Here is a 23,780-nt window from a genome sequence, read left to right on the forward strand (position 1 = left end):
TCGATTCTGCACTCCCCCACATGCAGCCAGCTGGGTGACCTTGGGCTCACCACGGCACTGATAAAACTGTTCTGACTGAGCAGTAATATCAGGGCTCTCTCAGCCTCACCTCCCTCACAGGGTGTCTGTTGTGGGGAGAGGAATGGGAAGGCGACTGTAAGCTGCTTTGAGCCTCCTTCGGGTAGGGAAAAGCGGCATATAAGAACCAACTCTTCTTCTCTTCTTCATATAGGGTAGGAGGACCGCCTGCCTGCACTTGGCCTGCATCCCTGCATCCCCAAGCCCCGCCCACCTGTTTGCCCCCTGGGCGCCAAGTAGACTAGGCATGCCCCTGAGAGGTAACTCCCCTGCCCAAAGCTTGCCCTCCAAGAGTTTAACAACCAGGGTTAGTAACCCTAGCAGCAAGCTGCTCGGGAGGGTAGCTGTTGCCCTTCACAGATAAAGCTAGTCGCTCACAATGGCTTCTTTATTCAGCCAGTAATTCAACCTGCGACGCTGGGAACAAAAAGCAAAGCAGGGAAGATCGCGTTGACATCAGTAAAGTCCAGCTCTTACCAAAGCAGAACTTCTGCGCCTCGGTCGGCCCTTTCCGTTCTCCAGCTGGCTGCCGCTCTTCCCAAAGTTCCCAAATTGACACTTCGGAGGAAGTTCGCACACCGTTCCAGAGAAATCCGACATCATGTTCCTCGGCATCCCACCCAGGAGACGGGGCTCCTTCCGCAGGGAATCTCGCGTTGTGCAAAGTGGCTCCAATTACTCACACACAGCCCTTGGGCATCTCACCCACTCTGAAATGAAATTAAGGAGCGATTTCAGGACAAAGCTTCCTTGGGACCTGCTCAAAGTCAGTTAGAACCTAGAGATTTGTACCAGTCCGAATCCTTTCCACCTCTCCCTCTCATTCACAGGGCCCCCAACCTTTTAAAGCCGGAGGACATCTTAGACATTCTGAGATGAGGCAGTGGGAACCACTACAAAATGGCTGCTGAAAGAGGTGGAGCCAAGCACAAAATGGCGGCCACAGGAGGCGGAGCCAAGCACAAAATAGCTGCTACCAGAATCAGAAACGACCGCAAACATGGGAGTGAGGCCATGCATAGATTAACTCTTCAATAATTAAGACAGAAGCTCTTGTGACATCATTTCCGGCACAAAAATGGAAGTGACTTCACTGCATTGCAGTAACATTCCAGGAATCCCCAGGATCCTCATGGTCAATCCACAGAGACTGAGAGGATTCCTAGAGTGTCGGAGCAATGTGTTACTGTGCTATTTTAAAGTACCATATATACTCGAGTATAAGCTAACTTTTTCAGCACATTTTTAATGCTGAGAAATTCCCGCTCGGCTTATACTCGAGTGAGTAAAAATTGACCCTCTTTTCCGCTTACAGAGTTAGTTTACTGTTTTTCTTTGAAGTACATATTCAAAAACATTTAACCTACTTAAGCCTCAATTAATATAATGTTATTGGTATCTATTTTTGTTTTTGAAATTTACCAGTAGCTGCTGCATTTCCCGCCCTAGGCTTATACTCGAGCCAGTAAGTTTTCCCAGTTTTTTGTGGCAAAATTAGGTGCCTCGGGTTATATTTGGGTTGGTTTATACCCGAGTATAGACGGGCATTTCCTTGTACACACCTTCTGTTTTTCTGCAGGAAATGATGTCATGGCATCTCATGATGCCATTTCCCCCTCCCCATTGCAACCATCGCTCATTCCAGCAACAGTGGGGGAGTATCAGCGGTAACCCTCCTGCTGGAACTGGTTAAGCGGCATCCCTGTTCGCAGACAGAACAGTCTGTCCCATTTTTCCTTCCAGCGTTCTCCCAAGAACCTCAGAGGCCCAATGCAGAGTTCCAAATCTCACTCTCAACAAACGCTCCAAGGTGGGTCTCCTGCCTCAGTCAGCCATTTGAAGAGTTGTGAAAGTCTTCTATGGTGTGGTGAACTGAGGCCTGGCCTTCTTGGCAAGAGACGTTCCAGCACAAGCTGAGAGCCAGGAACCCAGGAATTGTCGTTCGGCCAAAGAGCAGTTCTGCAAGGCAGATATCTCTTTGCAAGTCATAACTCCCAGAGAGCTCTGGGGCAACCTGCACAGCACAAGCCTCTCAAGGTTTCGCCTCTCAGGTGACCTTCAGCAGTGCAAAGGTTTTCACACCTCCCTTCCACACTACTCATTGAGAGAGTGCCTTCTCTACGTCATGCTCCCTGCCATTCCCTACTTTACAACCATCATTCGCATTTCTGAAATTGGGAGGAAATCCAGCAATGCGAAAATAGCCCTTTAATGATGTGTTTCCCAGGCAAGGTGCCAACAAGGTCGTCTTGATAACCAGCCCTGGTTGGCATTTCAGGGCATCCCTTCGGAGACCGAACAGCAGGCCAGCAGAAACTCTCCCCTCGACCTTCCATCGCATTAAAAATTAAGCTTTCTCACAGCAGGGTGTGAGCCCAAGGAGGCCAGAAGGCAAATGGAGGTTTCTGCAAACATAGTCTACAAGAAACCAGTGTGATGGGAGGACATTCTCCCTGTGTGTTGGTTCTCAGAAGCACATGGGAACTACTTCTTTACACGGAGAGGGATTAAAATGTGAAATCCGCTGCCAGAAGATGTTGTGATGGCCACAATAATAGATTCACGGAGAAGAGGGCTATCATTGGCTACTGGCCTTGGTGACTGAAGGGAACCTCCATGTTCAAAGGCAGTCAACCTCTAAATCCCAGTGCCAGGAGACAACATCAGGGAAAGGCCTTGGCCTCTCTGCCCTGTTGTTGGCCCTCCAGAGGAACTGGCTAGCCACTATGTGAGATAGGATTCTAGACTATATAGACCAGGGGTAGTCAAACTGCGGCCCTCCAGATGTCCATGGACTCCAATTCCCAGGAGCCCCTGCCAGCGAATGCTGGCAGGGGCTCCTGGGAATTGGAGTCCATGGACATCTGGAGGGCCGCAGTTTGACTACCCCTGATATAGACTATTGGTCTGATCTAGCAGGGCTCTTTTTGGGTTCTTATGAAGGCCTTGGCCTCTCTGCCCTGTTGTTGGCCCTCCAGAGGAACTGGTTGGCCCATGTGTGACACAGGAGGCTGGACCAGATGGACCCCTGGTCTGACCCAGCAGGATTCTACTTATGTTTTTATTTTGCACCGCAAAAATCGAAAGGCAGAAACAAGTTATGACCAGCTCTCCATTGTGAAGTTTAACTCCGGAGGCTATTCAAAATCATTGTATTTTGAAAACAGAAGGGAGATGAGACAGCACTCTGAGAAAAAAAAATGGCCTTCTGATTGACCACATGGGGAAATATATTTATGTATAATCTTTCTTAGTAAAGTTTACTCTCTTGAACCTTGAAGCACTGTCAGTCTGGAGCTGTGCCTCATCCAAAAGGTAACTAATAACATCCACAAAGGTAACCACTACACCAACCTGGCTCTCTGCAGGGGTTTGGATTAGATTTGGACCTTTGGAGTTCCCTTCCAACTCTATGATTCTATGAATGCGTGATAGAAGAGTTTCCCCAATGTCAGAGGTCACGGCACTTAAAAACTTGGGAGTGGTACATGGGAAGAATATCAGAATTATGTAGATGTGGACTCCGTAAACCATAGTAATCCCAGTACTTTACCAACAGAACAAAGCAAGGTATACTACGGACAGGGGGAGGGAGAGGGGAGTTATGACCACTTTATCCTTGCAAATGACCGGTTTCCCTCTCAGATTGCTGGTTCAACAGTAGACCCCCTTTCCCAAAGGAGACTGGGAATTGTAGTACGGCAACAGCGCCAAGAATTCTGTAAAAAGATCTCCGTCAGCTCTCGCTAAACCACATTTCCCAAGGAAGAACGAGTAACTATTAAGTCAATTGTGCTCTGCCCTATGAATGTAACCTTAGAGCTCTCCCCCGCCTCATAGCAAACAAGCCACCTGCTTTCTTTATGGAAACTGAGTTATTTCTTGAAGCCCAAACCCCATTTAAGTGTCACGAAAGGTACATCCCATGGGGCTTACTCCCAAGTAGATATCTGGAGAAACATGATTCTAAAAAATAATCGCAGCTCTACGTTAAGGCATTTGGTTCAATGTGCCTCCCCCCCTCCCCAGGGTTTCCCATGTTTCTGATTGTTAAGACAAAATGAAATAAGCATTCTGCACCAGTATTTCTAGAGAAGAATGAGGAAACAGGGGCAGGCAGGTGGAAAACGCCATCCAGTTGCAACCTACAGGCAACGTGGAACTTTTTGTGGAGGAGAATTCTATCAGTGGGGACAGATCATGGCGTCTGAGAGCAACCTCCCCACTCAGAGGCACATTGGGAGTGTGGTTGGACTAGATGGCCTCTAGAGACCCTTCCAACTGTGTGATTCTATAGACTTACTGCCTAATTAACTTCGCAGGATTTAGTGGTGGACTGGAGGAGGATGGTGGGTCCCCAGTGGTGAGAAAGGCAGGATACTGACAAGGGAAACATTTAATCTTTCAAGGGCCATAATAGAAGAAGAAGAAGAAGAAGAAGAAGAAGAAGAAGAAGAAGAAGAAGAAGAGTTGGTTCTTATATGCCACTTTTTTCTACCCAAAGGAGGCTCAAAGTGGCTTACATTCGCCTTCCCTTTCCTCTCCCCACAACAAACACGCTGTGGGGTGGGTGAGGCTGGGAGAGCCCTGATATTCCTGCTCGGTCAGAACAGCTTTATCAGTGTTGTGATGAGCCCAAGGTCACCCAGCTGGCTGCATGTGGGGGAGCGCAGAATCGAACCCTGGCTTGTCATATTAGAAGTCCGCACTCCTAACCACCACACCAAACTGGCTCTCTACTCCCTTCCCGCCCCCTTTTTTTGATGCAGGAGAATATCACAGCGACACCCACTTTGGTGGGAAGATATAAACAAAACTCAGGACGACCCCAGCTGGGATTTTAATGTGGGGTAAACTCAGAGTCACCTCCACCTCCTCCATCTCTTTTTATTTTCAAGGGAAGTGAACCCTTAATTGTCCTCTGGGAGCTATTCTTTCTAGGAGGAGCAGGCGTTGGAGGAACTATTTTTTTTTGCTTCGTGTGACAGCTGTCAGAAGTATTCAATGGCCTCTCCTCGATCTCTGGGCCATGCCTCAGCATGCCATGCCCTCGGGCGCTTGTCTGGGGTGCTCCAGGGCTGGATTAAAGTGTTTTTGGAAGGTGTTCTTGAGCTCTGCTGGGGCACCATCCATCTGGTACCTGCTTGCTTCCGCTTTCCTTACACTGGAGTATCAAAACTCTTTTCTGGGAGTGTGCGCATGGGAGGCATGAAAGGAGGTAACCCCACTCTGCATGTGCACCAGCAGTGCCCGGGCTTGCAACAAGTATCCTGCACCCAGGCCTCGCAGGTGCTCCAAGGGCATCCACCTGACCACCAGGTATCTGGCCCTGTGGGAGAGGCAGTTGTGGTTGCCAACTTCCAGGTGGCCAGAGCCCAAAATACCAAATCACTTGCAGCTGTACACAAAGGAAGAAAAAAAACCACTGTGTAGTAACAACACAACTAAGAGTTTGTACAATATGTAATGTATTAAAGGGTCATGGAACTGTATAAAAGGGTCATGGCATTAGGAAGGTTAAGAACCACTGGCCTAGATGCCTCTAGGTCACATTCTTGTCTTCCTGATTTTATTGCAGAATAACAACAACAAAAATCACATGAAGGGCTGTGAGGGTGACCCAGCAGATCTCAAGTGTCTCAAAGGGGCTTACAGTCACCTTCCCTTCCTCTCCCCACAACAGGGGCAGGTGGGGCTGAAAGAGCTCTGACAGAACTTTAGCTGGCCCAAGGTCACCCAGTTGGTTCCATGTGGAGCAGGGGAGAATTAAACCCAGCTCTCCAGACTGTTCTGCCGCTTTTAACCCTCGACCAGGAACCTGGGTGTGATCTTGAGGGCCTCGCTTTCAACGGAGGCCCAGGCCACAGGAGTAGCCCGCAAGGCATTCTTCCATCTGCGCCAAGTGAGGCTACTTGCCCTCTACCTGCCCTTGGACTGCTTGGCCCCAGCCATCCATGCGACAATCACCTCCAGACTGGATTTCTGTAACTCGCTCTCTGCGGGCCTGTCCTTGCCCCTAACCTGAAATTGCAGCTGGTGCAAAATGTGGCTGCAGGGTCCTCACTGGAACACTTGGGGGGGGGGGGGCATATCCAGCTGGTGCCGAGGCAGGTGCGTTGGTTGCCTCTTGAAGCCTGGATCAAGATCAAGGTTCTGGTATTCACCTTGAAGGCCATCCCTGATCTGGGCTCCACATACCTGTGGAAACGCCTATCTCTTTATGCCTCTCGCCAGGCCTTTTGCTTGGTGGGGGCTAATGTGTTGGAGGTCCCTGGTCCAAGGGAGATACGCCTGGCCTCGGCCCATTTGGTCCTGACCCCAATCTGGTGGAATGAGCTCCCAGTAGAGCTGATGGCCCTGACAGAAATCTCCCAGTAGAGCTGATGGCCCTGACAGAACTCTCCCACTTCTTCAGGGCCCGTAAAACGGAGCTCTCCCGCCAGGTCTCTGGGCAGGGCCAGGGTAACTAATATCTGGGCCCTTCCCTGAGTTTTCTGGACCACTGGTGGTCTTTAAGCAGTGGCTGGACACACCTCATGGATGCTGGTCCTGCACTGAGCAGGGGGTCGGACAAGATGGCCTGCATGGCCTCTATGATTCTATGACCAAGCTTCACTGACTAACAGGGACTTGAGCCTGGCCCTCCCTGATCTCAGACCAACACCCTAACCATCGCACCACACTGGATGGCAAGGCCAGCCACACCAGCCACGCTCTCACATGAACTGATGTACCAGCTGAGCAATCCGTCTCATGACACAACTCTGCCTCATCTCGGCTCACCCACGGTGAAGGCTGCATCAAAGAGCCAGCTCTATTCTGTGGGGAAGAGCAGCAGCCCCCAATCTGGAGAGCCGGGGTTAATTCCCCGCTCCCACTCCACATGTAGTCAGCGGGGTGACCTTGGGCCTGTCTCAGTTCTCTCAGAACTCTCTCAGCCTCACCAACCTCACAGAGAGCCTGTTGTGGGGAGAGGGAGGGAAGGTGATCATAACCTGCTTTGGGACACGTGAGGCCTGCTGGGTGACCTGGGGCCAGTCACAATTCTCTCAGAGCTCTCAGCCATACCTACCTCACAGGGTGCCTGCTGTAGGGAGAGGACGGGTAGGCGATTATTAGCCGCTTTGATACTAGCTATTCTTCTTGCGGGGAGAACTTTGGACAGCTCTATGTGCCAGACTGGGTGTTGGGAGGGATGAGATACGATACTTAATAGGAAGCAAGAAGAGATAGCTGAGCAATAGGGAGCAATGCTAGGGTGCAAACGGAAGCCCACATGGCCCAATTTCCTTCATACTAGGGCTGCCAACCTCCAGGTAGGTACTGGAGATTTCCAAGAATGGGAACTGACAACTGTTCCGATATTTATTTCTTCAACAACAAGCAAAAGAGAAAGCTGGTATGGTGTCAATGGACAAGGCTCCAAAGCTGTGACATCACTTCCTGGGCAAACCTGGAAGTGACATCGTGGTGCTGGAGCCATGCTCTAGGAGTCCATCCTGTCAAGCGAGAATTGGGGAAATCCCCATTCAGTCAGGGAAGTTGCGAGCCTAACCTACCTCAGAAGGTTGTTGCGAGGCTAAAATGGAGGTGAGGAAAAGGGCGTGAGCCATTTTGGGTCCCTCCAAGAGAGAAAAAGCCGACAGTTCTGCTCAGATGTGAAGTATCATCATCTCCCGCCAAAGTAAAATACGGAGAAAATCCTGTTTCAGTGACAAATAACTAACGGAGCCACAACGGACTGCGTGCTAGATGTAGGCTGCAGAGACCTGAGTTCAAGAAGCGCGTAACACCTATTGTGGATGTGGATTTGCTGAGGACTGATCTTAAGGTCCGAGGCAGGATCCAAGCAGGCATGCAACTGACCAATCAGTTTAAATCAATCCATGCTGATCTAGCCAATCAATTTAAACCCATCGATGCTAATCTGGCCAATGGCATGCCCGGGTAGAAAGACCTATAGTCTGCTTTGTGTATATAAATTGGGGTGTTCTGAAGGGTTTCTCAGTCTTGCTGTCTCTTGCTACAACAGGTAGCTGAAATCACCAATAAAGAGTTGTTCGTTGGGCCAGTAGCCTGGCATTCTTCCTACAAACACATATTTTACAACAACAGTGCCCAAAATACAATTGCCATCTGGTTGCCTGTTCCACCTCATACCATCATGAAGATAACCAATAAATAATCCTAAAAGAGGCCACAGATGACCTTGGGGGGAAGGACAGGGGAGTAAGAGAGAAGCAAATCTGAGAACCGATTTCCCGTTGCTCTGTTTTCACCTTACCATTGCCTCAACAATGAAACGATTCACGTCCCTTTCTTAATGCCTAGCCAGCTATTCTATTGTTGCCAGATTGGCAGACGAGAACACTTTACGTATACACACAGTACTCCTAGTGTTCCAAACACGGCTCAATGCACATTATCTCACTTAAGAGTTTCAGAAGCTGTACTTCCGACGCATCTGGGGTTATGTTGCCAGCCGACGGCAGAAAAACAAGAATCGTTAACTTAGAATCATAGAATGTTAGAGTTGGAAGGGACCTCCTGGGTCATCTAGTCCAACCCCCTGCACTATGCAAGAGACTCACGACACTATTGCTCATCCACGGTAACCTGCCACCCCCTTGGACCTTCACAGAATCAGCCTCTCCGTCAGATGGCTCTCCAGCCTCTGTTTAAAAACCTCCAAAGATGGAGAACCCACCACCTCCCGAAGAAGCCTGTTCCACTGAGAAACCACACTAACTGTTTAGACAGAATTTCTTTCGAATTAATTTCATCCCATTGGTTCTGGTCTGTCCCTCCGGGGCAAGAGAGAACAACTCTGCTCCATCCTCTATATGGCAGCCTTTTAAATACTTGATGGTTATCCAATCCCCTCTCAGTCGTCTCCTCTCCAGGCTAAACAGACCAAGTTTCCTCAACCTTTCCTCATACGACTTGGTCTCCAAGCCTCTCACCATCTTTGTTGCCCTCCTCTGGACACACTCCAGTTTGTCTACACCCCTCTTCAACTGGGGTGCCCAGAACTTGGTTCACGATCTTTCACATCACTTGCTGCCTTCTAATGAGGTGGAAGATTGAGCCTGGGACCTTCTGCATGCTCACCAGATGCTCTTTCACAGAGCCATGACCCCACACAGTTCCCTTATAATGAGCGATCTTGCTTGGTCACCAATGTCAGGGCTTTTCACATCGCCTACAACCTGAACTTAAAAACAAAAACAAAAAACTAGAAACTAGAAACTAGAAACGTGAGACATATTTGCCCCAGACCTTTATGAACGAGCATGCGCTCATGAAGCTGCCTTAAACCGAATCAGGCCTCTGAATTCCATCAAAGTCAGTATTGTCTATTCAGAAGGGTAGCAGCTCTCCAGGGACCAAGACAGAGTCTTTCCCATCACCAACCGCCTGGCCCTTTGAATGGGAAATGCCAGGGATTGAACCTGGGACCTTCTGCATGCCAAGCAGTTGCTCTGCCACTCAGCCACAGCCCCTTCGAAAAGCCCGAAGTACTCAATTCCGCCCTGAGAAAACCCTCATCTACTGAAAAACTGGGATGAAAAGGGCCACTTTGTCCCATTACCTAAAAGTTAAGACTGGAGGATCGCAGGTAGGCCCACACCAGGAGGAATTTCCAAGCTGAGAAGAGCAGCACAGATAAGGTGCTCCAGTCCTATGTTTTATCCTGACAAGAACCCTGAGAAGTAGGCTACGCTGAGGGGGGGGGGGGTTGGTGCCATTTTATAAAGCTACGTATGAAGGAAAGAGTATATTTATGCAGTTGGGCCATGGTGACTCTAGGCCTACTTGATCTGCGCATTTACACATCTGGTATTGTTTTCAGATTTACTAGACAGAAAGGGGAAATACTGGATTGTCCATGGAATACAATTCCCATGAGCCCCAGCCAGCGAGGGCTGCAGTTTGACTACCCCTGGTTTAATTCAATACCAGCCAACCCTAGTGGGAGGGGCCAGAGAGGACAGGTAGAAAATGTAGGTAATTAAGTCTCAAAATATTCCAAGGAACTTCCTTACAAAATCAAAGGGATATCTTGGCCGATGTTTTTTAACAAAAGAAATCAGAGGAATTCTATTACACAGCTTTTTAGAAAAGAAGGTATGTGAAGCACCTTGAACTCTCTGATACGGGCTGTAAATTGCAGGATGTTGTTATTATTATTATTTTAAATTCAATTATACGAGCGCCTTTCTGACAGGGTGGACCCAGCTTGGTCAAGTTGACTGTTCCTGGCCTCAAGGTCCTAATTAATACTGTTGTTGTTCTAACTCTTGCAGCTTGGCAAGAAGTCATCCACACAGTCCTGATTTGGAAAGTGGATGATAAGGAAATCATGGGATGGAACAAGGACAGACAACCACCCTCGCCCCGAAAATTAATCCCACAAATTCCACCTACACAGCATGGTTTGCAGAGAATCTGCTTGTAATTCCTCAATTACTGATTATTGTTACAAGAGATATTTCAAGAGACAGAAGAATATAAGAGCCCTTCTGGGTCAGGCCAGTGGTCAATCTAGTCCAGCATCTTAAGAATGCAAGAAGTATCTTGCTGGATCAGACGAGGGGTCCATCTGCTCCAGCATCCTAAGAACATCCGAAGAGCCCTGCTGGATCAGGCCAGTGGTCCATCTGCTCCAGCATCCTAAGAACATCCAAAGAGCCCTGCTGGATCAGACCAATGGTCCATCTATTCCAGTGTCCTAAGAACATCCGAAGAGCCCTGCTGGGTCAGACCACTGGTCCATCTAGTCCAGCATCTTGCCTCACCCAGTGGTCAACCAGTTCCTCCAGATGGCCAACAACAGGGCATAGAGGCTGAGGCCTCCCCCTGATGTTTCCTCCTGGTTATGAGATACACAGATTTAGTGCTACTGAATATAAAAGTTCCCCTTCGTCACCATAGCTAGCAGCCACTGGTAGCTTTATCCTCTAAGAATCTCTCTAATCCCCTTTGAAAGCTTCTTCTTCCTGTGGCCATTGCTGCATCCTCTGGCAGCAAATTCCACACCCGAATCAGAGGTATTTCTTTTTGCATGTCCTCAGCCTACTGCGTGCAAGCCTCATTGGATGCCCTCGAGCTCTGTGGAGAGGGAGAAGACATTCTCTTGGTCACCTCTCTCCACCCCGTGTATTATTTTACAGACCTCACTCAAGTCCCCCCTTGGTTGTCTCTTTCCTAAAATGGAAAGCCCCAGAATCTTCAGCCTTTCCTCCTGGGGAAGGTGATCCAACCTTGTCGTCCTGGTTGCCCTCCTCTGTACTTTCCCCAGCTTTCTCCATACTGACTACCCACTATTTCAAGAGTCAAATTGTCACCAGGAATCGCCCTGGGGCCCTCAAGCCAGACTGCTCACCCCAACAGCATGCACAAAAAGTTCATTCCATGCCCACAACCTCCACAGGAGGGCACCAACATAGCCCCAGGTGCCAACCAACCACACTATATGTTGAGTCCCTCAGAAGAGAATGTTTATGGCAGGAGAGCTAGGAAATGCCATTGTTGAACGATTCTAGCAGTGTTTCTAGATCATGGTATAAAACGGCACACAAACAAAATGAGCCTGCTGCTGGTGGTGGGTTGTCTGAGTGGAGTTCATTAGCAAGTCCTCTGGGAAGTGGTTTTCCCCCCAGAATGGACTTGCTAATGAACTCTACCCAAACACAACGAGCCACCCAGACACAGGAAAAAGACTTTCCAGGTCCATCCCACTGCAACCCCCTGGGAGATTCCCAGATAAGACAGGAATATGATGCATTCACACACACACACACATACACACACACAAGTAATAAATAAAATACCCAGCAACCGTTCACACACTCCACACTTTGGCATGGAGAGATTCCTTTCTTGCCTGGAAAACCTACAACAGCCAGTTGATTCTGGCCATGAAAGCCTGGTCCTTTTACCTATGAAGCACTCTGAAGATAGGTTGAGGGACTTGGGAATGTTCAGCCTGGAGAAAAGGAGGTTGAGAGGGGACATGATAGCCCTCTTTAAGTATTTGAAAGGTTGTCACTTGGAGGAGGGCAGGATGCTGTTCCCGGTGGCTGCAGAGGAGAGGACACGCAGTAATGGGTTTGAACTACAAGTACAACGATATAGGCTAGATATAAGGAGAAAGAATTTCACAGTCAGAGTAGTTCAGCAGTGGAATAGGCTGCCTAAGGAGGTGGTGAGCTCCCCCTCACTGGCAGTCTTCAAGCCAAGGTTGGATACACACTTTTCTTGGATGCTTTAGGATGCTTTGGGCTGATCCTGCGTTGAGCAGGGGGCTGGACTAGATGGCCTGTATGGACCCTTCCAACTCTAGGATTCTAACCTAGAAATGCCAGGGATTGAACCTGGGGCTTCCTGCATGAGCTCTGGTGCCTCCTTTTCCCCCCAAAGTAATTCTCCACTCTCTTTGTGAAGCCAGGAAGTCCACCTACCTCTTTCAATTAAAGGAGGAAATGACATATTGTTACGACTGCCCCATTTCTCCAAGCAGTGAAAACTTCCAAGGATGAGTGCCAAGGAGAGGGCATTCTTTCCAAATGCACAGGTAGAGGTACTGAGGCACACCTGAAGGGAAGCAGGTCTGCCCCTCCACATCACAGCCTCAGAGAGAACGCCTAGCTTATTTTGGTTGGTCTTCAAAAACGATAATGCATGGATATTGCTCTAGCCTAGGCTTTCCCAACCAGGGCTTCATGAAATCTTGGGGTTTCCTGAATGAAGAAGACTTGGTTCTTTTATGCTGCTTTTTTCTACCTGAAGGAACCTCAAAGCTGCTTACAGTCCTCTTTCCTCTCCCCACAACAGACACCCTGTGAGGGAGGCGAAGCTGAGAGAGCCCTGAGATTACTGAAGAAGAAGAGTTGGGTCTTATATGCCGCTTTTCTTTACCCGAAGGAGGCTCAAAGCGGCTTACAGTCGCCTTCCCTTTCCTCTCCCCACAACAGACACCCTGCGAGGTGGATGAGGCTGAGAGCGCCCTGACATTACTGCTCGAACAGTTTTATCAGTGCTGTGATGAGCTCAAGGTCACCCAGCTGGCTACATGTGGAGGAACGGGGAATCAAACCTGGCTTGCCAGATTTGAAGTCCACACTCCTAACCACTACACCAAGCTGGCTTGGATGGGAGTTAATTAATTTTTCATATTTCTTTTAATTTGTTGAACATTTATCAGGTGATAGGACCATATATGGTCATGTTGACCTGCACCCCCCCCTCCAATAGCCAATGATAGGCCTGGAGGGGATGGGAAGGCGATGGGCCATGGGTGGACATGTGAATATGAAGCTATGCTTCATATTCTGCATGATTGCACCACTTCTGGGGGTTTTCGAAGCCTGAAGCATCTTTCAGCGGTTTCTCAACAGTAAAAAAGTTGAGAAAGGCTTCTCTGTGGTATTACACCCCACTGAGTTCCCTCCCCTTCCCGGGCCCCATCTCCAAATCTCCAGGACTTTCACAACCTGGAGCTGGCAACCTTACCCCCAGGGAGACCTGATCATCCTATTCTGTCCCCTTAAGGTAAAGGTATCCCCTGTGCAAGCACCAGGTCATGTCTGACCCTTGGGGTGACGCCGTCTAGCGTTTTCATGGCAGACTCAATACAGGGTGGTTTGCCAGTGCCTTCCCCAGTCATGACCGTTTACCCCCCAGCAAGCTGGGTCCAGGCTGAGTCGACCTTGAGCCGGCTGCTGGGATCGAACTCCCAGCCTCATGGGCAGAGTTTTCAGACAGCATTTCTGTCGCTTGTCACTCTGCGCCACAAGAGGCTCTGTCCCCTTAACAATTATCAAAATATGTGAAAGTAAAATGGAAAACAGGCTGAACCCAACATCTCACATCCTTTCTAAACTCAGTGAACTGGTCACATTAGCAACTGACTTCTCCAGACGGGGAAGGGAGGAACGGTAATTTCTCCCCGGATCTGGATTCGACCCTTCGAGGAAATCCTTGGTTTTCAGGCTCCTGAACAGGACCAAGGGACGCGCTGAAAGTGATCTGGCCTCCAGCAAACTGCCCCACCTCGATTCCTCTTGACACCCATTTGACAAATATTTCAGCCTCGCTGGGATCTTTCACCTCCCTTTATCAAAAGCATGCTAAACGGAAGGAGCACAAGACGGTAGCCGCTTCCATCTACAGTAGCTAGTCACAGCCCTGATGGTGCTGTTCTCAGAGAGCAGTCCTGTCTGAGCTCTCTCAGCCCCACCTCCCTCACAGGGCATCTGTTGTGGGGAGAGGAAAGGGAAGGTGGATGTAAGCTGCTTCGAGGCTCCTTCGGGCAGTGAAAAGTAGGGTAAAATAAGTGGGGTAGAAAAAGCAACTGAGCCTCCGAGAAGGGCAGTATATAAACAAACAAACAAACAAACAAACAAACAAACAAACAAAACTCTTATTCTTCTAGCTTAATACTCCTACAGCCCTTTAAAGACGACTGAGAGTTTAGGGGAAGAAGCTTTTGAGAGTCAAAACTCTCTTCCTTCGTCAGATACAAGCTGGAACGGAGATTCCTGCATCTACTTGTATCTGACAAAGAGAGCATTAGCTCTTGAAAACTTATACCTCAAAAACCTCCTTAGTCTCTACGGTACTGCTGGACGCGAATTCAGAGAGTACAGGTATGGCAGTGGCAGTCACGGCGGTCAAGCAGTAAATTAGTTTGACACCACCCCATCCCACATTGGCTTTCATACCACTTCAAGGAGCCACTGTTGATCTGTGGGAGCCATTTCCCCCACTTTACCCAAACTGGCAAGAGGGCAAAGGAAAGTCCTGCATTTCGTAGGGTTATTCCGCAGGCTCTACTGGAATCCAACACTTCCTTGAACACCAAGAGTTCAACTGCACAGCGCCTGAGGTAGCAATATTCTGTGTTCTTGGAGTATGGGGGGGGGCAACTGTGGAAGGGTTTCTAGAGCTTGACCCACTGGACCTGGGTGTTGGCCACTGTGTGACACAGAACAATGGACTGGAGGGGCCAGTTGCCTGATGATGAAGAAGAAGCCCTGATATCACTGAAGAAGAAGAAGAGTTGGTTCTTAGATGCCGCTTTTCTCTACCCGAAGGAGTCTCAAAGCAGCTTCCAAACACCTTCCTTTCCTCTCCTTACAACAGACACCCTGTGAGGCATGTGGGGCTGAGAGAGCCCTGAGATTACTGAAGAAGAAAAAGAGTCGGTTCGAGGTAGCAAGTTAGTTCAGGAAAAGCAGAGCGCTGAACCTTTATTCATGCAGATTTTTCAAATATCAAGGATCATATCCACTCCAGGATATCGTGGGGGAAAGGTGGGGTCATTCTGGATCAATCATGCTTGTTGCAGAGGGTAAATTGGCCAAAATCAAAGTGGAAATCGCATTCAGTGTAGACTGAATTCAGCAGGGACTGAATCGACCTGGGATTGGAATAAAAGCTCCATGCAGATTCAGCCCAAGTTAGAGCTATATTTGACTAGGGAAATTCTGATTGTCACCTTGGCAAGTTTCTTCCAGACTGGACTGACCAGGGATTTGGCATTTTTTGGGGGGGGGGCATCATCTGGACATGTAATTGGGGTTGCTGTGGGTGGGCAGGTAGTTTCCTATATTGTGCACGGGGCTGCACTAGATGACCCTGGAGGTACCTTCCAACTCCATGATTCTAAGTCCTGTGGGAGGGATAGGGACTCTGGAACCTTGGGGCACATGCATGTCAGGGACTGGTCATGCTTCTTGACATATCTTGAGAAGGTGGTTAACAGCGTTTGGCTAGGAATCAGACCCTCAAGACCTGTGTTCAAATCCCGATCCACTTCAGCAATGGCTGATCGAAAGCCTGTCACTCTTGTCCTAATCAAACTGGTACATTAGTGAAGAGAATAAAATGGAAGAAGGGGGGAGGTAAGCCACCCTGAGGCCTGCTGAAGGAAGACCAGGAGAAATAGGGAAATAAATATATGTTGGGGAGGCAGGTGTGACCTGGAAGAGAATGTGCAACCGAGTCAACACACAAGTCAGACGAACATTTTGCAAGTTCCACAGAGGGTATTTCTCGGTTGCATTTCAGCAACCCCACCCTGAATTGAGCCCTGTGTGAACATGCTCCCATGCCAGGTGATGTGCACTGTCACTTCAATTAGGTCAATGGTACAAATACCTCAGTTCACCCTTAAAGGTAAAAGTAAAGGTATCCCCTCTGCAAGCACCGAGTCATGTCTGACCCTTGGGGTGACGCCCTCCAGCGTTTTCATGGCAGACTCAATACGGGGTGGTTTGCCAGTGCCTTCCCCAGTCATTACCATTTACCCCCCAGCAAGCTGGGTACTCATTTTACCGACCTCGGAAGGATGGAAGGCTGAGTCAACCTTGAGCTGGCTGCTGGGATCGAACTCCCAGCCTCGTGGTCAGAGCTTTCAGACGGCTGCCTTACCACTCTGTGCCACAAGAGGCTCATTAGAGCCTTTTACAGTTCACCCTTAGGGGACCCCATAGAGCAGGGGTAGTCAAACTGCGGCCCTCCAGATGTCCATGGACTACAATTCCCAGGAGCCCCTGCCAGCGAATGCTGGCAGGGGCTTCTGGGAATTGTAGTCCATGGACATCTGGAGGGCCGCAGTTTGACTACCCCTGCCATAGAGTTTGGGGGGGGCAAGAAAACGACAGAGGTGGCTTTGCCATTGCCTGACTCCACAGTGCAATCCCTGTACTCCCTTGTTGGTCTCCCATCTAAGTATGAAACAGGGTTGACCCTGCTTAATTTTCAAGATAGGCCTAGCTTGGGGATACGTTTAAAACATCATCCAATTAAAGGAGCAATGTCTGGATCAGCCATGTCTGGACAAGCTGGGCCTATCTTAGCAGGCCGTGGCTGCTATGCAGGATCGAACCCGATTCATATGCGGCTGGGAGACCTCCAAGGACATCCGCAGTGTGGAGGCAGGCCATGGCAAACCCATCTCTGCTCATTGGTGGCCTTGAAACCTTATGGGGTCGGTGCAGTCAGCTGTGGCCCAACAGCCCTTCCCACCAATACAAAGCAAGGACTAGTTTGTCAGGTCAGCTGACAGCCTGGGGACAGGCCAGGAAAAGTCATTCGAACTCTATTCGAACGCTACTCATTCGAGTAGCGGGGTACCTCAGGGCTCGGTGCTCGGCCCGGTACTTTTTAACATATTTATTAATGATCTAGATGAGGGGGTGGAGGGACTACTCATCAAGTTTGCAGATGACACCAAATTGGGAGGACTAGCAAATACTCCGGAAGATAGAGACAGAGTTCAACGAGATCTGAACACAATGGAAAAATGGGCAAATGAGAACAAGATGCAATTTAATAAAGATAAATGTAAAGTTCTGCATCTGGGTCAGAAAAATGAAAAGCATGCCTACTGGATGGGGGATACGCTTCTAGGTAACACTGTGTGTGAACGAGACCTTGGGGTACTTGTGGATTGTAAACTGAACATGAGCAGGCAGTGTGATGCAGCGGTAAAAAAGGCAAATGCCATTTTGGGCTGTATCAACAGGGGCATCACATCAAAATCACAAGATGTCATAGTCCCATTGTATACGGCACTGGTCAGACCACACTTGGCGTACTGTGTGCAGTTCTGGAGGCCTCACTTCAAGGAGGATGTAGATAAAATTGAAAGGGTACAGAGGAGAGCGACGAAGATGATCTGGGGCCAAGGGACCAAGCCCTATGAAGATAGGTTGAGGGAGGTTGAGAGGGGACATTAGCCCTCTTTAAGTATTTGAAAGGGTGTCACTTGGAGGAGGGCAGGATGCTGTTTCTGCTGGCTGCAGAGGAGAGGACACGGAGTTATGGGTTTAAACTTCAAGTACAACGATATAGGCTAGATATCAGGAAAAGGTTTTCACAGTCAGAGTAGTTCAGCAGTGGAATAGGCTGCCTAAGGAGGTGGTGAGCTCCCCCTCACTGGCAGTCTTCAAGCAAAGGTTGGATACACACTTTTCCTGGATGCTTTAGGATGCTTAGGGCTGATCCTGCGTTGAGCAGGGGGTTGGACTAGATGGCCTGTGTGGCCCCTTCCAACTCTTTGATTCTATGATTCTAAGGCCACAAAGATGCCTGGCACCCTGGAGATTTCTCGAGTTCTCCTGAGCAGACTTCCAGGTGGCAAATTCCAGGTGGCAAATTGCACCTCCATCCCATTTGTCCATGAAAAACCCACCATAAAGGCAAGACTTGAAATGCAAGCATCAAATTCAGAATGGCCGCAAAGCAACCAAAAAGCCCAAATGTGTTTGTGTGTATGTAAAGGAGAGAAGGGGGAAAGAGGAGAAGACAGGTTGTGGCTCAGTTAAAGAGCCTCTGCTTTGCATGTAGAAGGTCCCAAGTTCGATCCCTGGCAACTCCAGGTAAAAGGACCAGACGGTAGGTGGGCTGAAAGATCCCAGCCAGGGACTCTGGACAGCGGCTGCCAGCTTGAATAAGCAGTACTGACCTTGATGGAACAATGGATTGAATCAGTACAAGGCAGTTTCATGTGGGTGTGTTCGTATCTAAGAGAAATGGGGGGGGGGGTAACTGGGGCACAAGCAGCTGCCAGGAAAGGAACCAATTTCTGCCAAACAAAAAAAACAACAACAGCTGTCTCGCAGAAGTGAGCCATGCTGTACAGCAGAGGCCAGAGGCAGTGTAAGGAGAACGCAGGGAAAAGGAAACACTAGGTCAATGACAGGTTGCATACAGATGGCAGATTCTCTGCATGCTCTACTTCTGTAACTTATTACCTTAATGAGAAGCCCAGAAAAAGAGAGAAAGGGTGACTATTTTGCCCTGTGCTACCTTCCTACCAGCTGCTAGTCCTCAGTATTTAGACAAAGAACAATTCAGATCAGCCCAAGATGCTCTCCTTGGCTGCAGGCCATAATGCTTCCAAATTTATCCAGCATGCTTTTAATTTCACCTTTCCTCCAAAAAGCTTGGTTCTTCCTTTTTCAGTCCACCCTCCCAACAACCCTGCAAGGTAGACGATGCAGACAGAGACAGCCAGGGGTAGTGAAGTGGTTAGAGTGTTGCATTAATCACCGGGGGATGCAAGTTTGAATCCCTGCTCTACCATGGTACTTCACTGGGCAACTTCGGGCCGGTCACAAACACTCAGCCTAACCAGCCTCACAGGGTGGTTGTGAGGATAAAATGGAAGAGCAAGGAAGGATATAAGTCACTTTAGGTCCCGAGGGTGGGGAGAAAGCTGGGGTTTTAAATGAAGCAACTCAATAAATGCCTGTCTCAAGGTTTCCTAATGGGCTTCCTGGACCAGAGGGAGAAAGTTTGGGGAAACGTGAGTGGCAGAACACCTGCCTGAGATACTGTTTCCTTCCTTTCTGCCAGCCTAAAAGTCTGGGTGTAGCCAAAGACACAGACTCTTGGCCCTCTGGCTCACAGCCCGAGTCCTACAACAGCCAGCCCAGGAAGTGTTTGCTTTGTTCTGGCTTGTTTAAATGATATGGTTTAATCTGGTTTGTTTTGCAGATGTCTCTAAGACCCTTGGGGGAGAAAAGCGAAATAGAAATGCCTAAATAAACTGGGCCAGGGATGATTTGAACCCAGGACTGCCAGGGGTTAGGCCACAGTTCTAATCACTACACCATACAGCAGAACTGCACATTACAAAGGTGAGTTGCAGCATTGGTTACGAACAACAGGACAAAGCTTGAATCCCGGGGCACCTGGAAGACCCACCAAACATCATTCTCATTCTAAGCTTTGGGGGCATGTGACGGGTGCATGCACACAAAAGCTTATAGCCAGAATTAAACTGAAATCTAAATCTAAAAAAAATAATTAAACTTTGTGGCACATCAGGATGACATGGAAAGGTGCCACGTCTGCTTGAAAATCAGTGGAAAAATCAATGATCAGGAAGAGAGTTACTTAATCCTTTCCCTCCCACCTGGCAGCTTCTCCCCCTGGTTATTTTTAGATCAGGGCAAAAAAAACAAACAGTAGGATCTAAAGAGGTGTGTGTGTGTGTGTGAGAGAGAGAGAGAGAAAAGAGAGACAGAAAACATGTAGGATTTGTAGATTGCTGATTCCGTGAAGTTAGGCAGATTGGGAGCGGGTGGGCAGAAGGGATTGTGTCCAAGCTTGGCTCTTGTGGCCCTTTCTTGCATGCCCAGGGAAATGCTGACTGCCACTTTGGGGTTAGGAAGCAAGTTTCTTCCAGGCTAGACTGGCCAGGGATTCTGGGGGTTTTTTGGGGGGTGGAGGTGAGGGGTGGATGGGCATAATCTGGGCATGGAATTGGGGCCACTGTGGTTGGGCAGGTAGTTGTGAATTTCCTACATTCTGCAGGGGGTTGGACTAGATGACCCTGGAGATCCCTTCAAACTCATACGATTCTATGATCCCTCAGCATGATCCCTCACACATTAATCCTCCCCTAGAAATCTTTCCTGCCCCAATTCTGCAGTAGCTTAGCAACTATGAATTTGGACACCGGTGTTTGCAGCGGTCAAACCTGATTCCATTTGGCACCTGGCACTTGTAACGCCGTTCTGCAAGATAACTTTTCCAGGACACAGAGGGTTAAGCTTTCCAAAGCAGCGGTCTGTGAAATTCCAAGGCAGGGGATGGGCCGTGGGTCAAGAGGGCTAAGGGCTGTATCGGCCCAGAAGAGCTGTCATGAAAAACCCAGGAAACCAGAGGCTGGAAACCAGAGGCTTGAATAAGGTTGGTAAAGAGAACATGCCCAGGCTAAGGGGATTGCTGGAAGCTGAACTCCCCCAAAGCCCACTTTGTGTACAGTCTTCCACCTAAGAAGTTCCAACGCAAATATCTCCCAGAATTTAAGGCTCTTTGGCCGTAGCGAGAAAAACACCGCCTTGTTTTTAAGTTGTAGCAGGGACTGTGCTCTCAATGGAGGTTTGTAATCACCGCTTCATCGGGGAGATTATGCCTTCTGTATGCAACACAGGAAGAGCGAAGGAACAGAATTAAGCAAACATGAACAGCATTCATAATTGTTCAACTGAGTCCGGTGGCAACTTGAAATCCGACAAATTTTAATTCATGGTATGCGCTTTCGTGTGCACTCAGGAGAGCTTACTAGTGGTTCTCAACCTTCCTAATGCCGCGGCCCTTTAATCCAGTTCCTCATGTGGTGGTGACCCCCAACCATAAAATGACGCAAGGGTTCTTTCATAGAAATTAAACCAAAACTGACCAATGGCGTGAAGAGCCATTGTTCATGACTGTCTATAAATTGTTTCTTTTTCCGGGGTTTCTCAGTTCAGTTCTGCCTCTTGTCCCACCACGCCAATCTCTCTCTTTTCTGCTGCTCCAGACAGACAAACGCTCTCTCGGTCTACCCCGCAAGGCTGTTGTGTGGATGGTGACCCCCTCCGACCAACGACCCCTGTGAAAGGGTCGTTCAACCCCCAAAAGGGTCCCGATCACCCGGTTGAGAAACACTGGCTTACACCCAGAATTGCAAACCTCTATTCATAACAGCTGTGCGTGGAAAGTACCATCGGGTCATACAGGACTTCTGGAGACCCCAGCAAGGCAAGTGAGAAGCAAAGGTGGTTTGCTGGGCTCTTCCTCTGCAGAGCCTTCCTTGGTGGTCTCCCTTCCAAGTCCTGACCATGTTTTCCTTCCAAGATCTGAACAGATCGGGCTATGCCAAGCCGCTTTCCCTGCCGTTCACGGCAGTTGCCCCCATCCAGGAAAAAAAAAAAGTGGTAGGAATGCAAAACTGCATTTTTGACTGACGGGTGCCCCAAAAGGCACATACCCCTGTACTATTTCCGTGCTGCGTGAATAGTTCTAGCAGGGTTACCACATTTTGTAAAGCAGAGAGGATGCATTTCCCAACTGACTTTTCTAAAGTGATCACTCCAACCAATCTCCTTTTAATTACCCCAACTAATTAAACTGTGATCATGGTTATTAACGAGGAATACTAACCTTCCAGATTCCCTAAAGAGGACACTGCCATCAGCTGTTTTTTGTGTGTGTGTGGGGGGGGTTACAAAGAGCCCAAAAGAAGACCCCCCCCCCAAAAAAGGATGTTACTTTGAAAAAGAGGACATCTGGTAGCTTTAGTTATTGGAATACCAGCCTCCAAGAAGGGACTTGGGGATCCCCCAGAATCACAGCTCATCTCTAGACTGTAGAGATCAGGTCCCCTGGGGGGAAAACTGAGGTCCCTTTCCTTCCCAGATTCCATCTCCAAATCTCAAGGCCTTTCCCAACCTAGATCTGGCAGCCATACCTCTTCTTCTTCCACTCGATGGCCAAGGGCAACCAGCAATGTGAGTTCTGTAGTTAATTCAAAAGCTGGCCCACTTCTAAAGCAATTCCAGGGGATCCCCCAGGTCCCACTTGGAGGCGGATACAGCCAAAGGAAATACAACGGGCAAAACATGCAAAGTGAAAAAAACATCTTTGTGTTCATGCTGCATTGCAGAGATACTTTAGCTGGATCGTATTATGTCATTAGTTTATTTTAAAAAATCACGGTGAACGTGACAGAAGTTGATTGCTCCCACTTGGAAATTGGCATCTGGGGTATCTATGGGCATTCCGCACATTGGCAAAATTGCATTACGCCAGCTGAATGGCGTAACGCTAAACATTGCGCCTCCAAGCCCCTCCTCACCTTTCTGCTGTCTCACTTTGTCTGCCGCCTTTCTCACCCCCCACAAGTGCTGCTGGAAATGGCGGAAGAGAGCAATGCGCTTCACACGTGACTCTCTTCCGCCCGTCAATCAATCCAGGCAGCCAATCCCCTTTCTCTGTGTTTTAAAGGGCCTGCGTTGCCCACTGAAAAATTTTTCAATTCACAGTTCTCCGTTTAAACAGTTGTACATCTAAACATAGATACACAATGCTTTTGAATGCCACCCCTTATGGAATCACGAGTCTTACTACTTTTAAAAATTAATCTCATTCCTGATTTTATGTGGGGGGGGGGACTTTAGAGACATGCTTTGTGTTACAACTTTTTTGGGGAAAATGATTTCTGGCATCGCCTTCATGCTTATCCGCCTAACAGTTTCTCCAGGATGTTAGACCTTTTAAAAAAGACATTCCCATCCCCGGGAACAAGGGAGAGGGAGGCGGGTGCGAGGGCAGGACGAGGCAGGTGCCTTTAGTGCATTTGACCTCCATACCTTCATAGAATCATAGTTGGAAGGGGCCATACAGGCCATCTAGTCTAACCCCCTGCTCTACGCAGGATCAGCCCTAAGCATCCTAAACCTTCCCTCTGCTGGTTGCCTGCTGGTTGCTCTCCTGTAGCTCATGCTAAATAGGTTGGGGAATCCACTTTATGCGATTCCCCAACTAGCATTTTAAAATAGAGAATGTAGCCAGCCGGTTACTGCGTAGACACTGGATGTTAGAGAGGTCATATGGAGGAGACGGAATATAACACCTACATAAGGAAAGCATTTCACTACATCTAACAGGTGCGGAAATGCCCCAGATGTCCTCTTTTCGGAAGACATGTCCTTTTTTTGGGGGGGTGTCCATCCACTTTTGGGCTATTTAAAAAAGCAGTTGGCCTCCCTATTGACCACGGAGCTCTCTTCCTTAACCCCCAACCGGACGAAGAGTCCCGGGGAACTTGAAAGCTGGCAGGCTCTCTCCCGTCCCCTTGATGGGCCATTGTAAAAAGTAATTGCAGGTGGATATTAAGTCTTTGGCAGACCTTCCAGGTT

At 48.8% G+C, this 23,780-nt stretch overlaps 1 protein-coding gene across 2 annotated transcripts in view; it reads right to left on the reverse strand.

Annotated features, from left to right (window-relative positions):
• The window catches only part of PROSER2 (proline and serine rich 2), a 53,040-nt gene that overhangs the window by 13,817 nt on the left and 15,443 nt on the right, over window positions 1–23,780 (reverse strand). For both annotated transcript variants that reach the window (XM_077340253.1, XM_077340252.1), the window contains exon 2: window positions 556–788. In XM_077340253.1, coding sequence (XP_077196368.1) covers window positions 556–693 — 138 coding nt within the window. In that variant the 5' untranslated portion in view covers window positions 694–788. The remainder of the gene's footprint in view (window positions 1–555; window positions 789–23,780) is intronic.

The sequence above is a fragment of the Paroedura picta genome, chromosome 5 (genome assembly GCF_049243985.1).
Source record: "Paroedura picta isolate Pp20150507F chromosome 5, Ppicta_v3.0, whole genome shotgun sequence".
In the NCBI taxonomy this organism is placed as follows: Eukaryota; Metazoa; Chordata; class Lepidosauria; order Squamata; family Gekkonidae; genus Paroedura; species Paroedura picta.